Source organism: Colobus angolensis, unplaced genomic scaffold, assembly GCF_000951035.1.
Source record: "Colobus angolensis palliatus isolate OR3802 unplaced genomic scaffold, Cang.pa_1.0 Scaffold449, whole genome shotgun sequence".
In the NCBI taxonomy this organism is placed as follows: domain Eukaryota; kingdom Metazoa; phylum Chordata; class Mammalia; order Primates; family Cercopithecidae; genus Colobus; species Colobus angolensis.
This window is the reverse complement of record NW_012117921.1, coordinates 964,859-981,738: the sequence shown is the minus strand read 5'-3', so window position 1 is coordinate 981,738 and position 16,880 is coordinate 964,859. Positions and strand designations below refer to the sequence as shown.

Below are 16,880 nucleotides of genomic sequence, written 5' to 3'. Positions count from 1 at the left end.
CAAGGCGGGCAGATCACAAGGGAGTTCGAGACCGGCCTAGCCAACATGGTGAAACCCCGTCTCTACTAAAAATACAAAAATTAGCCGGGTGTGGTGGTGTGCACCTGTAATCCCAGCTACTCAGGAGGCTGAGGCAGAAGAATCACTTGAAACCGGGAGGTGGAGGTTGCAGCGAGCTGAGATCGTGCCACTGCACTCCAACCTGGGTGACAGAACAAGACTCCATTTCAAAAAAAAGAGCAAGGAAGGGCAAGAGTCAATTTGTATCAGTCAAATTATCACAATTACTCTTTGAAACCTTGAAACCTTTACTAAAAGCAGCGATCACACCTCTTCCTGACTAATAACAGCATTTAGGTTGTGACAGCAAATAGTAGTTGATTAAACACGAAATTCTCTTTATTTCTTTCAGGTTTTTGGGGGGTATTTTTGTTTGTTTTTTTTTCTTGACCAGCCTGGTTTTTTTGTTTGTTTGTTTGTTTTTTTGAGACGGAGTCTCGTTCTGTCACCCAAGCTGGAGTGCAGTGGCACAATCTTGGCTCACCGCAACAGCTGCTTCCCAGGTTCAAGCGCTTCTCCTGCCCCAGCCTCCCGAGCAGCAGCTGGGATTACAGGCACGTGGCACCATGCCCAGCTAATTTTGTATTTTTAGTAGAGATGTGGTTTGGCCATGTTGGCCAGGCTGGTCTCAAACTTCTGACCTCAAGGTATCCACCTGCCTCAGCCTCCCAAAGTGCTGGGATTACCGGCGTGAGCCACCACGCCCGGCCTAGTCCTTAGAAATTTATGTGTACAAAGCCCACGTGGTGGCTCACGCCTGTAATCCCAGCACTTTCGGAGGCCAAGGCGGGTGGATCACCTGAGGTCGGGAGTTCAAAACCAGTCAGACCAACATGGAGAAACCCTGTCTCTACTAAAAATACAAAATTAGCCAGGTGTGGTGGCACATGCCTGTAATCCCAGCTACTCCGGAGGCTGAGGCAGGGGAACCTCTTGGACCTGGGAGGCAGAGGTTGCAGTGAGCTGAGATCACACCATTGCATTTCAGCCTGGACAACAAGAGGGAAATTGTCTCAAAAAAAAAATAATAAAAATAAAGGATAAACCCCACTTAAAATTTGGGATGGGGAGACTTTTTTTCTGTATGTGTGTGTATATATATCCATATATAGATATCCATATATAGATATCCATATAGATATCCATATATATATCCATATATGTATTTATTTGAGACAGAGTTCGCTCTTGTCCCCCAGGTTGTAGTGCAATGATGTCGGCTCCCTCCAACCTTTGTCTCGCAGGTTCAAGTGATTCTCCTGCCTCAGCCTCCCGAGTAGCTGGGATTACAGGCACAGGCTGCCATGCATGGCTAATTTTTGTATTTTTAGTAGAGACAGGGTTTCACCATCTTGGACAGGCTGGTCTTGAACTCCTGACCTCAGGTGATCCACCCGCTTTGGCTTCCCAAAGTGCTGGGATTACAGGCGTGAGCCACCTCACCTGGCCTCAACTGCTTGTAATTGCTTTTAGCTGGATTCCCATAGCTCATTCATTTATTGTGGTTCTATATGATACACAGTTACTTGTTTGTCTCTCCTCTTAGCTCTATTTACCAGGGCAAAAGTGGTATCTTATTTCAATGTTTTTCAAACAGTAGGACGCAACCCACCATAAATGGATACATTAATTTAGTGAGTTGGAACAAGTGTTTCAATAGATTAGAAAATATCAACCAGGTGCAGTGGCTCACACCTGTAATCCCAGCACTTTGGGAGGCCAAGGCAGGCAGATCACGAGGTCAGGAGTTCGAGACCAGCTGAGGCAACATGGTGAAACTCCGTCTCTACTAAAAACACAAATAAAAAAAATTAGCCGGGCATGGTGGTACACGCCTGTAATCCCAGCTACTCGGGAGGCTGAGGCAGGAGAATTGCTTGAACCCAGGAGGCAGACGTTGCAGTGAGCCAAGATCATGCCATTGCACTCCAGCCTGGGCGACAGAAGCAAGACTCTGTCTAAAGGGGGGGAAAAAAAAAGAAGAAAAGAAAATATCAGAGGACACTGAACATAACAAGGATTAAGTATAATCCTAAGAAATTTAGTTACACATGTGTGTGTATGTACATATAGTGAACTGTGATAGAATATATATTTCTTACTGTGATTTGTGGTAAAAATAAGTTTGACGAATGATCTTATTTAACTGTATCTCCAGTGCACACAGCAGGGGCTCAAAAAGTGGTTACAGAAGTAAAACTACTGTCCACCTATGAGCCACTTGAGTAACCACATTAAAAATACATTGTCATTCATTTCCTTCATCTGGCCAGATGTCCTTCAATATGCTTCCAAAATCACATTACTTCTGTTCCTTTCCTTTTATCTGTAGTCATTAACTTTCTCACTTTAAAATACAGTCATTTTCAGAGATTGTTATCTTTCAGACCCAGGCTTCTTTAATTTGTCTAACCTTTCAGTGCTAAATATTCCTTCCTGGCTGGGCACGGTGGCTCACACTTGTAATCCTAGCACTTTCGAAGGCCAAGGTGGGCAGATCACTTGAGGTCAGGAGTTCGTGACCAGCCTGGCCAACATGGTGAACCCCAGTCTCTACTAAAAATACAAAAAATATAGCCAAGTGTGGTGTTAGGTGCCTGTAATCCCAGCTACTCAGGAGGGCTGAGGTAGGAGAATCGGTTGAACCTGGGAAGCGCAAGTTGCAGTCAGCCGATTGTGACACTGCACGCCAGCCTGGGCAACAGAGCCAGACTCTGTCTCAAAAGATAAATAAAAATAAATATTCTTTCCTAAGTTTTATCCTAATGAGTCTTCTGTATCATTCAAGAAAAGCCTTTTGCAAGTCCCTGCTACTCTTTCAAAGTGCTAGTGTTATCACCTTTCTTCCATCCTTAAGTTTTTAAAAATAAGGGTCAACCTTTTGCCCTTGTCTCCCACACCATTCTAAAATCATTGTAATCTGGCTTCTGTTCCAAGCTGCCAAAGGACTAATCAGAGCAACCCATTCTCAGCCCTCAGACTCAACTGCTCTGATTGGCTTCTATGAAGACACCACACCAATCTGTACTCTCTTCTTCCTCTACATAGATTAATATATGGAAGGCACTTGAAAATCTGCCTAGCTCAGAGAAAGTACTTTATAACTGTTAGCTAACTTATTATCTTCATTTACTCCTCCTCTTAACCCCTAACTACAGATTGTGTGCTTGGCAATTTTCTTTTCTCCCCCTACCACTTTTTCCCTTGATCGTGCCTTGATCTATTCACAAGGTTTCAATGAGCCCATCTGTAAGATTACAAATTTCTCCCATAAATCCAAACCTGTCTCCTGACCCCTAGACCACATTCAACATCTCCAAAGCTGTCTTTTTCCAATGTCCTTACACTTTATCAATAGCATCATTATTTGCTCTCATAATTTTTCACGTAACTGTCTTACTCATCACTACTACATGCAATCTATTTGTCATCCCTACCTCCTCAATGTCTTTTCTATTTCCTAGCTCAGGCCTTCCTTATCACTCATATAATCTACCCCTCCAAACTGGTTTTACACTCCTCCAAAACTGAACTCCACATTGCTGTAAGACAAACCTTACAGACTCACAGCTCTGATTGAGTTACTAAGTCAAAACCCTTCAATGGATCTACCCTACCTTCCCTAAAAAGCCCAAACTTTTCAGTTAGGCATTCGAGAACCAACACAAAATAGATGGCACCAATCCCATCTCTTGGCATTCTCTTTATCCACAACCTGACCAAGCAGGAAAATTCATCCCTCCCATATCTTCATACTTCAGCCTGTTGATATTTCACCAACCTTAAAAATCCACTTATGGAGGGACACTTTGGGAGGCTGAAGTGGATGGATTGCTTGGGGCCAGGAGTTTGAGACCAGCCTGGCCAACGCAGTGAAACCCCATCGCTACTAAAAATACAAAAATTAGCCAGGCGTGGCAGTGCGTATCTGTAGTACCAGCTACTCAGGAGGTTGAAGCATGAGAATCACTTGAACCCAGGAGGAGGTTGCAGTGAGCCAAGATTATGCCACTACCCTCCAGCCTGGGCGACAGCGCGAGACTGTCTTAAAACAACAACAACAACAAAAAAAAACTTAAAACTCCAACTCCTCCACAGGTTTCGGGGGTTTGTTTTTCCTGGTTGACTTCTTCCCTTGCCCCAAAGACATTCACTCTCTGTTCCAAACATTCTTAGCAACTGGTAATGCCTCTTTCAGGCCTGCCTACATTCTGCAATATCCTATGGCTATTTTACATAATCACCTTAAACTCCCTGCTTAATGAAAAGCTCTTTAAGGCAAAGATCATTTTTTATGTATCTTTGTAGCCCTTTTGACAACACATCTTCTGATTTTCTTTAAAGAGAAACCTAACCATTAGGAACAGCAAGTCGTGCAGAAGTCCTTGAAAACCTCGGTTACCCCTAGGATACTATGCTAAACGTCACCTAATGAAAGTCCAGGAGAAAGGACCTACAGTTTTTAAATAATCTGGATAGGAGATAAGGAGGAAATGACTCAAAGTGAGGATGACAAGACAACTTCCTCCGTATTTCACACCTCAGTGTTTTACACACCGTCCCTAGTAAAGGACCTTAAACAGAAAATTAGGATAATTGGATTCCAGTGCCAACTATGCCATTTACTTGCTTAGTGCCTAGCCATTACCCTCTGAGCCTTTATTCATCCGTTCAATGAGGCTTCTATCAGAAGATCTCCAAGTCCCCTCCTTGGACATCTCGTTTCTACAAAAAGATTAACCTGTCCAGAAACCCAATTCCCTGACAAGTCTTCAAAGCTTCATCCCAAGCCTCACTTCTTCAAATTCTATCTCCAACAACTCTGGTCCTGGCTGCTCTGGGCTACTTCAACACCTGTGATCCTTATAATCAAAGCTAAGTCACAAACTGTCCCCATCGCTCCATAACTGATACGAAAGTGGCCTCGGGAGGGGCAATGCAATCTACTCCGGCAGAAGGTGCGCTTCCTCCTCCTGCTGCTGCTCCACATCAGGTGTGCCCAATGATCCAGAGCAGAACAGGGTCCCTAAGGTTGCAGCCTAACTCCCCTCCCGCCTGGGTTTCCTCCTTTCCAGTACCCAACGCTTCTCTATAACGCAACCACAGCCCTTCTCACCCAGCAACTCGAGGTTCATCCCTGCGGACTGTGACCGCCCGGTCTCAGCTCCGGCAACAACGTCTTCTCCCCGACCGGCTTCAGCAACTTGCGTCTAAGGGGTGGACGCCGCGAAGAGCCTGGCGCAAGCTCCGGAGACTTTCGGACTTAGAAGGCCCCGCGGCTTCCGCTTTCTTCCCCCGCCTTCCTTGTTCGTTTCAGATGGGCTGCCCAAATATATGCCTGATCAAAATCAAGGATAAACTTCCTCGGAAACAATTAATTATGATCCTTGCTGAGGTACAACAAAGTTATCGTCACTAGCGAGTTTAAATAGCGCGAGAATTTAGGGCTATTTGCTCCGGAAACATGTAGATGAGCTAGAAATTCCAGGCATACAGTTAACCTACTAGTTCTTGGCCTGTTGTGTTCAGCGGAGTTGTCCGGGCGGGCTACCTCAGATTCCGCAGGAAAGGTTCCGGGCAAGTCCTACTAATGCAGGAAAGGAGGGAAGGTCGTCCCCTAGTGCTCAGGTGTGTAGCGCGTTTGACCTCACCAACGCGCGTACTTAACCTGAATGTAGGCGGCGTTGCAGGCTGTTCCAGTCTCGTGAAAAGTATTTCTCATTTGTAAAGATATGCCATTAATCCTACAGAAAGGTACGACAATATATGTTAGGCCTGTTTATGTTAGGATAATAAAAACCTTACTATCTAAGATTTTACCGTTTACCCAGTGTTAACCGGGACGCTGTGAAAAAGAATTGGAATGAGGAGTGGACTGAGTTTCCCGGAGCTCAATCATACAGAACTCCAACGAGATACCCAAAGCAATTAGAGAAGGCCAGTTACTGGTATCTAGCGAAGGAGCAAATTTTATATGAATAAGTTCCTACTATAAATGCTGTGGCTCATCAGAAAAAGGAAAGAACGTCAAAGGCTCGCTACAGAAAATAGTACTCGGGCTAGGTCTCCGACGATGGAAAAGTACACATACACAAGGTTATTAATTGCCGTATTGTCTGCAATTGCAAACTTTTGGAAATAATAATGAAACTTATGAATTAGGGAGCCCAGCATTTTCATTTTTGCACAGGGCCCTGCAAAATTATATAGCTAGTCCAGTCCGCCTCTGCTTGACAAATTTGCAGAAAAAGAAGCCTCATTCACACAGTGCACCCTGTCCCCGGGCCCCAGTTGATTGCTTTTTCAGTAAGCTCCTGACCTAAGCTCAACCCAATTAAATTCCTTTCCCAAGAATTTGGAATAGGAATTAAGTGGCCCCCACAGTCTGACACATCGATTGAAGAGAATAAGTGTGAATTAAGGAGCTATTTAAGGCTCCTAATAATAGATGGACACCATGGTAGTTGGCTGCAGGTTGCAGAATGAAGCAGAGGTCCAAAAACAAGTCAAAGATAAAATACTTTCTGTATCTAATTAGTTCCCAAGAACATGTTACATTAATGTCTTCTAATTCCATTATCCTTAGACCTTTGTAAAGTATGCCTTTTGCAGCCGGACGCGGTGGCTCACGCCTGTAATCCCAGCACTTTGGGAGGCCGAGGTGGGCGGATCACCTGAGGTCAGGAGTTCGAGACCAGCCTGATCAATGTGGAGAAACCCTGTCTCTACTAAAAATACAAAATTAGTTGGGCGTGGTGGCTCAGCTACTCAGGAGACTGAGGCAGGAGAATCGTTTGAACCTGGGAGGGAGAGGTTTCAGTAAGCCAAGATCGCACCATTGCACTCCAGCCTGGGTAACAGAGTGAGACTCCGTCTCAAAAAAAAAAAAATCCACAGTTTTTCTGCTCTCCAAAGATAAAGGAAAACTTTGCATAAAGGCAAAAGCAACAAAGAAAAATATTATGTGAAAACAACAGCCTAGTTTCCTCTAAATTCTCTGACTCTCAAATCCAAACTAATCATATCTATATATTTAGAGATATGGTCTCACTTCGTCGCCCAGGCTGGAATGCAATGAAGAAACCATAGCTCACTACTGTAACCTTAAATTCCTGGGCACAAGTGATCCTCCTGCCTCAGCCTTCCAAAATGCAGGGATTACACTACCACGCCTGATTCCAATGTAATAATTTTTATAGATTGGATGCTAATATAGCTGATGAAGTTAAAATTAAAGCTGTTAAAAATAAAAATAGTGAGGCCAGGCACGATGGCTCACGCCTGTAATCTCAGCACTTTGGGAGGTGGAGGCCAGGCGTATCACGAGGTCAGGAGTTCTAGACCAGCCTGACCAACATGGTGAAACTCCGTCTCTACTAAAAATACAAAAATTAGCCAGGCGTGGTGGCACATGCCTGTAATCCCAGCTACTAGGGAAGCTGAGGCAGGAGAATCACTTGAACCTGGGAGGTGGAGGTTGCGGTGAGCCAAGATCATGCCATTGCACTCCAGCCTGGGTGACAGCAAGACTTCATCTCAAAATAAATAAATAAACAGATAAATAAATAAATAAATAAATAAATAAATAAAATGAAGATTAAAAATAGTGTTAGAAAAACCCTGAGGAATTTTCTTTTTTCTTTTTTTTTTTTGAGAGGGAGTCTTGCTCTTGCCACCCAGGCTGGAGTGCAATGGTGCAATCTCAACTCAGCGCCTGGCCCGCTGAGGGATTTTCAATACACCTTTTTCCTAACACTTACCTCTTTTTCCCTTTCTACCCCTCAATCCTATTTGGACTTTCTTTTTTTTTTTTTTCTTTTTTTCTTTTTTTGAGACAGAGTCTCACTCTGTCGTCCAGGCTGGAGTGCAGTGGCATAATCACAGCTCACTGCAGCTCAACCTCCAGGCTCAAGTGATTTTCTCACCTCAGTACCCCCAAGTAGCTTGGACTAGAGGCAGGTACCAACATGCCCAGCTAATTTTTGTATTTTTTGTAAAGACGGGGATTCGCCATGTTGCCCAGGCTGGACTTGAACCCCTGGGCCCAAGCTATCTCCCCACGTCAGTCCCGCAAAGTGCTGCTATTACGGGTGGTGAGTCACCATGCCTGGCCTTGTTTTTTTTTTTTGAGACAGAGTCTCGCTCTGTCGCCCATGCTGGAGTGCAGTGGCCGGATCTCAGCTCACTTGCAAGCTCTGCCTCCGGGGTTTACGCTATTCTCCTGCCTCAGCCTCCCGAGTAGCTGGGACTACAGGCGCCCGCCACCTGGCCCGGCTAGTTTTTTGTATTTTTTAGTAGAGACGGGGTTTCACCGTGTTAGCCAGGATGGTCTCGATCTCCTGACCTCGTGATCCACCCGTCTCGGCCTCCCAAAGTGCTGGGATTACAGGCTTGAGCCACTGCGCCCGGCCTTGTTTTTTTTTAAAGAAAGTTTAAATAACCTGTAAAAATTAGAGCGCAAGCCATGGCACTTCAAAACAAGGGAAGTGATCTATTTGACAATGCCAAATCTCATCAGTAGTCAGTAAAATGCAAATTAAGCCACAATTAGATATTTACAACCACAAAGTTGACAAACTAAAAAGAAATCTCCCAAAATTCTTGTAAGAGAATTCTCTCAAGAAATGTGAATCAGTACAACCACATTGGAAAACAATTTCTTGTTATGTAGTAAAAATGACCTTGTTTACATTTTTATACACTATGACCAGGAAATTCTACCTTTAGGTATATATTGTAGAAAAACTCTTGCACAAGTGCATCAGGAAACATGTACAATGGACACAGTACCATTGTTCATAATAGCAAAAAAAATCACAAATAACCCAAATATCTAAAACTGTAGAATGGCCATATCCTGATATATTCATATAATGAAATATGAATGAAATCAGCAATAAGCAGCTAATTGGCCCCCCTGCTACCTACCTCTTCTACTGAAACTCATTCTTTTCCAGTCACATTGGCACTGCCTTGCTACTATATGAGCTTGCTAAGCACTTTATTCCTACAGGAATGTAGCGCTTTTGTTCCCTCTGCCCGAATCCCTCTTTCTTTCTTTCTCTGTGTGTGTGTGTGTGTGTGTGTGTGTGTGATGGAGTCTTGCTCTGTCGCCCGAGCTGGAGTGCAGTGGTGCAATCTCCACTCACTGCAACCTCCACCTCTCGGGTTCAAGCTATTCTCCTGCCTCAGCCTCCCAAGTAGCTGGGATTACAGGCGCGAGTCACCATGCCCGGCCCCTACTTCATTTTACTTCATGGTAGTTATCACCGCTTGTCCCATTATACATTGATTCATTTATTTGTTTCTTGATTGTCTCCCTTTTACAAGAGTGTAAGCTCCTTAAAGGCAAGTACTTTGTCAATTTTATTCACAGATATACCATTGTGCCTAGAAAAGAAAGGGCATACAGGTGCTTTAATATGTATTTGTAAAATATTTGCAAAATAAATGAATCAGTGTAATTAATACAAAGATTTTTTCAGACTGGCTTCAGAGACAGAGGCTTTCAGACTGGCATAAGAAATTAAAAATAGGAGCCGGGCGTGGTGGCTCACTCCTGTAATCCCAGCATTTTGGGAGGCCGAGGCGGGCGGATCACAAGGCTGGGAGATCGAGGCCATCCTGGCTAGCATGGTGAAACCCCGTCTCTACTAAAAATCAAAAAAAAAATTAGCTGGGCGTGGTGGTGGGTGCCTGTGTTCCCAGTTACTTGGGGGGGCTGAGGCAGGAGAATGGCGTGAACCTGAGAGGCAGAACTTGCAGTGAGCCGAGATCAGACCACTGCACTCCAACCTGGGCAACAAAGCGAGACTCCGTCTCAAAAAAAAAAAAGAAAAGGAAATTAAAAATAATCCTTTTTATTCATTCTGCAGAAGATAAACGAATACATTGAGATGGCCATCTCAAAACCTAAAAGCTGTTCCAGCTTTTTACAGTTTTTGGAAATAAAAACTAAACTTTTTTTGTACGAAACCCTCAGCAGTTCGTTGTGATTTCAGATTATATCTAAAGTGATCAACAGTAATACAATTTATGAGCCATGGTTATCGCTCACATTAGTTATTCTTTTTTTAACTATATATATATAGTTAACATTATATAACTATAATATAGATAATATATAAAATATATATATATATTTTAGAGATGGGGGTCTCCCTATGTGGCCCAGGCTGGTCTCAAACTCCTGGGCTCAAGTGATCCTCCCACCTCAGTCTCCCAAAGTGCTGAGATTACAGGCATGAGCCACCAGGCCTGGCCTAGTTATGCTTCATGACTTCACATAATTATTTAAAACATGTCTTATGATTCTTGATAAATAAAAAATTTATATTTTAGATGAGTAATAAGACCATATACCAGTAGAAACCCTTGTTCTTTACATTGTATAATAGTGTAGAAAAGCATAGAGAAGTCTGCCACTTAAAAAATAAAGCAGAGAGATGAGAATAAAATAATTATAAAAGACTACTTTTTGTACCACTTCATGACAAGTAATTTAAAAATCTAAAGGAGGCCAAGTGTGGTGGCTCTCACTTGTAATCACAGTACTTAGGGAGACTGAGGCATGAGGATCACTTGAGCCCAGGAGTTCGAGACCAGCCTGGGCAAAATAGTGAGACCTTGTCTCTAAAAAAGATTAAAAATGGCCGGGCACGGTGGCTCACACCTGTAATCCCAGCGCTTTGGGAGGCCAAGGCAGGTGGATCACGAGGTCAGGAGTTCGAGATCAGCCTGGCCGACATGGTGAAAATCCATCTCTACTAAAAATACAAAAATTAGCTGGGCATGGTGGCGGGCGCCTGTAGTCCCAGCTACTCGGGAGGCTGAGGCAGGAGAATCACTTGAACCCAGGAGGCGGAGGTTGCAGTGAGCCAAGATCACACCACTACACTCCAACCTGGGTGACAGAGCGAGACTCTGTTTCAAAAATAAAAATAAAAGAAATGATGTTAACCTTCTTTGAATTACATTGTATTAAATGTTATTAATATATGTTCCACAATTGTATGAGACTCGCAAAATTCTAATATGTCTTGCATATGCTGTCAGTTGTAATTATGGTTAGTTTATTAAATTATTGTAGGCCACATAAATCACCAAATTTTCTTGTCGATTATGACTTTTTTTTTTTTTTTTTTTGGAGGAGTCTCACTCTGTCACCCAGGCTGGAGTACAGTGGCCTGATCTCACTGCAACTTCCGCCTCCTGGGTTCAAGTGACTCCCACCCTCAGCCTCCCAAGTAGCTGGGATCATAGGCATGCACCACCACACCTGGCTAACTTTTGTATGTTTAGTACAGACAGCATTTCACCATGTTGGCCAAGCTGGTCTCAAACTCCTGACCTCAAAGGATATACCAGCCTCGGCCTCCCAAAGTGCTAGGATTACAGACGTGAGCCACCGCACTCAGCTATTATGCCTTTATGCCCATTTTAAGTTGTTTCCATGGTTAAGTGCTTAATTCTGACGCAGTTTCTGAAAACTCCGCAAGCAAAATCCTAGAGTGTTGTGTCTTCAGGGAGGTTCATGAAAGGATGGAAAGGACAGTGACAAGCACTCTTAAATACAGCTTTCTGGCCAGGTGCGGTGGCTCATGTCTGTAATTCCAGCACTTTGGGAGGCTGAGGCAGGTGGATCGCTTGAGGTTAGGAGTTCGAGACCAACCTAGCCCACTTGGTGAAACCCCATCTCTACTAAAAGTACAAAAATTAGCTGGGCATGGTGGCATGTGCCTGTAATCCCAGCTATTGGGGGGCTGAGACAGGAGGATCGCTTGAATCTGGGAGGCAGAGGTTGCAGTGAGCTGAGATCATACCACTGCACTCCAGCCTGGGCAACAGAGCGAGAATCTGTCTCAAAAAAAAAAAAAAAAAAAAAAAAAAACAGATTTCTCATAACTTTAGGATCATATCATTTGGACTAGGTATGAATTCTCAGAACTCTAATAAAAGGAATGACTGGTTTATAAAACTGCTAACCCAAACAGGACAAGAATTAATTGAAGGCTGTGGCAGTGCCTCATGCCTGTAAATCCCAGCACTTTGGGAGGCCAAGGCAGGCGGATCCCTTGAGCCCAAGAGTTTGAGGCCTGCCTAGGCAACATGGGGAAACTCTGTCTCTACAAAAAATACAAAAATTAGCAGGACATAGTGGTGTGTGTCTGTAGTCCCAGCTACTTGGGAGGCTGAGGTGGAAGGATTGCTTAAACCTGGGAGGGGGAGGTTGCAGTGAGCTGAGATTGCACCACTGCACTTCAGCCTAGGCAACAGAGTGAGACCCTGTCTCAAATATATAAATAAATAATTGAATACCAAGAAAATACTTTGCCAAATGGTCACACTAAATCAGCCAGTATGGAAATTGTTAAGATATGAAATTTGAATAAATTCCATGGTCCAACTCAAATTACCTATGCTAACCCATCTAATAAACCGTACTACGCATCTAAATTAGAGAAACAAAGTTGATATTAAAATATAAGTCCAATATTAGGCACAGATTCATGGAGAACCCTGATGGCTGCCTGGCCCTTCCTGAGGCCTTAAAGCCTCCATTACTAAGCTTTCCATGATTCATCATGAAGAGATAAAATATTCCAAATTAAATGTGTGTGTGTGTGTGTGTGTGTGAGTGGGTGTGTGTGATGACTGTTCTAAATTGCTAAAATAGTTTATGACCAATGTTTGGTTGTTAAACCCATAATCCTGGGAAGATGAATGCAACTTCAAGTACATTTCTGCTACCTGATCGATCATTTAAACCTTTATAGAGGAATTTTATTCAATTTTCATTTTCAGTACATATGTTCTGGTTGTAGTGATAGAAGTACTAATACTTGTTTCATTGGACAAGTTGTAAAAACGGTTTTATTTGTTTATTTTGTTTTTATTTTTTTATTTTTTTTGAGACAGAGTTTCACTCTGGTTGCCCAGGCTGGAGTGCAATGGCACAGTCTCGACTCATACAACCTCTGTCTCCCACCTCCTGGGTTCAAGCAATTCTCTTGCCTCAGCCTCCCTAGTAGCTGGGATTGCAGGCGCCTGCCACCACGTCCAGGTAATTTTTTCTATTTTTAGTAGAGACGGGGTTTCACCATGTTGGCCAGGCTGGTCTTGAACTCTTGACCTCAAATGATCCGCCCACTTCAGCCTACCAAAGTGCTGGGATTACAGGCATGACCCACCGCGCCCAGCCTATTTATTTATTTATTTACTTATTTATTTTTCAGACAGAGTTTCGTTCTTGTTGCCCAGGCTGGAGTGCAATGGTACAGTCTCGACTCACTGCAACCTCTGCCTCCCAGATTCAAGTGATTCTCCTGCCTCAGCTTCCCGAGTTGCTGGGATTACAGGCATGTGCCACCACACCCAGCTAATTTTGTATTTTTAGTAGAGATAGTGTTTCATTATGTTGGCCAGGCTGGTCTTGAACTCCAGACCTCAGGTGATCCACCCTCTTTGGCCTCCCAAAGTGTTGGGATTACAAGCATGAGCCACGGAGGCCGGCCAGTTTTTAAAAAAGGATTACAGATACAATAACATTAGGCAAAGCTAACTGAATTGACTAGATTGCCTTGGTCAAAGGTATTATAGATTGACGACAATCAGATCCACTTCCAGTAGAAGATGGAAGTTGACCCCTTATGAAATAAATAGTCACTGGAAAGGCCTATGCACCTAATAATAGAATGTCATGTATCTTCTGCTACTAAATACTAATATGACTAAATGCTACAAAGTTTTAATGCATTATGTCAAAGTGTATTTTCACCAGATTAAAAAAAACTTTCATGGGCCGGGCGCAGTGGCTCAAGCCTGTAATCCTAGCACTTTGGGAGGCCGAGATGGGCGGATCACGAGGTCAGGAGATCGAGACCATACTGATTAACACAGTGAAACCCCGTCTCTACTAAAAAATACCAAAAACTAGCTGGGTGAGGTGGCAGGTGCTGTAGTCCTAGCTGCTTGGGAGGCTGAAGCAGGGGAATGGCATAAACCCGGGAGATGGAGCTTGCAGTGAGCTAAGATCTGGCCACTGCACTCCAGCCTGGGCGACAGAGCGAGACTCCGTCTCAAAAAAAAAAAAAAAAAAAAAAAAACTTTCATGGTCCACTGACTGAGGACAATCAAACATTTCACAATCTAGAACCTGGAGATCTATTGGGTCTTCTGAGGGCAACATCACAGAAAAACGGCCCTTGGCACCAACAATGCAGCAAAACTTTGAGATCCTGAACCTTGGTCTCATAATCTCACAACTCGGAAGGGCCCCCTCCAGACTCGTGGAACTGTATACCGATTGGAAACCTTAAGGTAAAGCTAAACAGGGAAGTTTCTCTCCAGAAGCAGATGGCATCCCAGATGTGGACAGCTTTTTCTCAAGATCATGGATCGAGATTGTACTATCATGAGACTCTTACCTCTCAAATTTTTCTTGCTTGTGCCTATATGAACAATAGAACTGAAAAAGGGATCTCATGTATGTACTCATGGGGTATACTTTTATTTGTAGAGGATTTTGCAGCCATTCTTATACATGGACAATCTTACACTTTGATAGAAGATAAAAGGCCTATGTCAGGGGAAAAAGAAAGAAAATTCTCAGAAGCACTTTATTAAGCACTTAATTTATCCTTTTTTTTTTTTTTCTGAGACAGTGTCTTACTCTGTCACCCAGGATGGAGTGCAGTGGTGCAATCATGGCTCACTACAGCCTCTACCTCCTGGGCTCTGGTGATCCTCCCACCTCAGCCTCCCAAGTAGCTGAGACTACAGGCATGTGCCACCATGCCTGGCTAATTTTTGTATCTTTTGTACAGATGGGGTTTCACCATGCTGCCTAGGCTAGTCTCAAACTCCTGGACTCAAGCAATCTGCCCACCTCAGCCTTCCAGAGTGCTAGGATTACAGGGATGAGCCACTGTGCCTGGCCTTAATTTATCTTTAAGCACCAGGATACACTAAACTTTCTGGAGCTAGGAAACAAAAGACAATTAGCTAGAAAAGAAAGGAAGATGGGAATATAGTAAACTTCTCTCCAGTTCATTAATATCTTAAGGGAATGCCTAATCAATTCTTTGAACATAAGCTTCTTGAAGGCAAGTAGCCTACTCTGTTTTGTTTCCAAGTGTCTAGATTAGTGCTTGGCACACTTTACATGCTCAGTAAATAATTGTTGATCAATAAACAACCACGGGAACAATTTATGAACTATAATTCTCATCCTAGGCTTTTTTTTATTACTTTATGTTATTATCTAAAAAGAGTACATAACTTTGAAACTAACTCACTGTACATTTTATAAGTGATAAATTGTACTAGTGACAAAATACCTAGCATATTCAAAGCCACATGTTAGCTTGTATTAATTGCAATCCAAATTTGCACACTGAGATCAGCTCACCAATCCAATTAATCAAAACGGATCAAAAGCTGATCAGGGGAAGGCAGAGGAAAATGAAATGCAGACAGGTCCTATCTTTATTTTAAACTTTTATCTTATTTTTTTTATCATGGCCTCTTTTTGGCATGAATTCTGACTTTTCAAAATATTGAGTTTTGGAGTGCCCCCTTAAATTTTGCACACCAAACAAGTGCCCCATTTGCCCCACAGCAGAGGCCTCAGACAAGCCCACAATAAGCACCAGAGGAGGAATGGTCCTTCCGAGTCATACCAAATGAAGGTCAGAGGGCCAGGCCATTGTACCCGTGAATGACCAGCCATTGAACGCAGACTGGTTTTGCCAAGGAGGCAACAGCTTGTGAGAGCCAACTCTTGTCTGCTGAAGGCAATTTGTGGAGAGGAACTTGGCTGTGAGCTATCAGCATCCAACACCCCTTCTAGCTGGGAGACATTCCTGACAGCTTGTTCCTCAGGGGCAATATGGGAGGCACAATAACTTTTTAGTTCTGCTATTATTATTATTATTATTATTTTTTTTTTTTTTGAGACAGAGTCTCGCTCTGTTGCCCAGGCTGGAGTGCAATGACACGATCTCGGCTCACTGCAACCTCCTCCTCCTGGGTTCAAGCAATTCTCCTGCCTCAGCCTCCTGAGTAGCTGGGATTATAGGCATGAGCCACCTCACCCAGCTAATTTTTATATTTTTAGTAGAGAGGGGTTTCACCACGTTGTCCAGGCTGGTCTCAAACTCCTGACCTCAGGTGATCCAGTTGCCTTGGCCTCCCAAAGTGCTGGGATTACAGGCATGAGCCACTGCACCTGGCCAACTTTAGACATTTCTCTATTGTTAAATTACTACAAGTGTATTAGCTTTGTAATTCAACTCATTAACATATTGAGTCTTTAAACAACAACAAAGACTGGGATATGAGGTCCTGTGGACCAGTTTTACATCCTATTGAGGTCAGAGACGACCCTTCTGAAACCCCAATCCAGCCATTTATTCCAGCTTCTATCCTATAAAAGGCCTCTCCCACCCTACAGACTGGTGAGTCTGTCCCAGGGAACACAGAGCTTAGACTGCAGATTGTGAGGGTAAGCGCCCCTTCCTCTTAGGCAAAAGGGGAGCTGGTATTTAGGGTCAATGAGAGTAAAGGGCTGTTGATGAGTGTAGGAGAGTGGCTCAGATATCTCAGTTTAGAACCCCGGGCTGACTGGTTCTCATTCTTACCCTTTCTCCCTTTCCTGGGCAGGTCCGCAGATCCTTGACACCCTAGGTGAAGTGCCCATGCCTCCCAAATGCTGCCATGTCATCTGCACCAAGAAGGGTATGTGGGGATCCAGACAGTGGGGAAAGGGGCCCTGTCTTAAGTCAGCTCTGCTGCCACAACACAATACCATATAGTGGCTG

At 43.6% G+C, this 16,880-nt stretch overlaps 1 protein-coding gene across 3 annotated transcripts in view; it reads right to left on the bottom strand.

Annotated features, from left to right (window-relative positions):
• Positions 1 to 5,344, bottom strand: part of RBBP5 (retinoblastoma binding protein 5) — a 37,788-nt gene extending 32,444 nt beyond the window's left edge. For all 3 annotated transcript variants that reach the window (XM_011957754.1, XM_011957755.1, XM_011957757.1), the window contains exon 1: positions 5,177 to 5,344. In XM_011957754.1, coding sequence (XP_011813144.1) covers positions 5,177 to 5,195 — 19 coding nt within the window. In that variant the 5' untranslated portion in view covers positions 5,196 to 5,344. The remainder of the gene's footprint in view (positions 1 to 5,176) is intronic.
• Between the last annotated feature and the right edge of the window lie 11,536 nt (positions 5,345 to 16,880).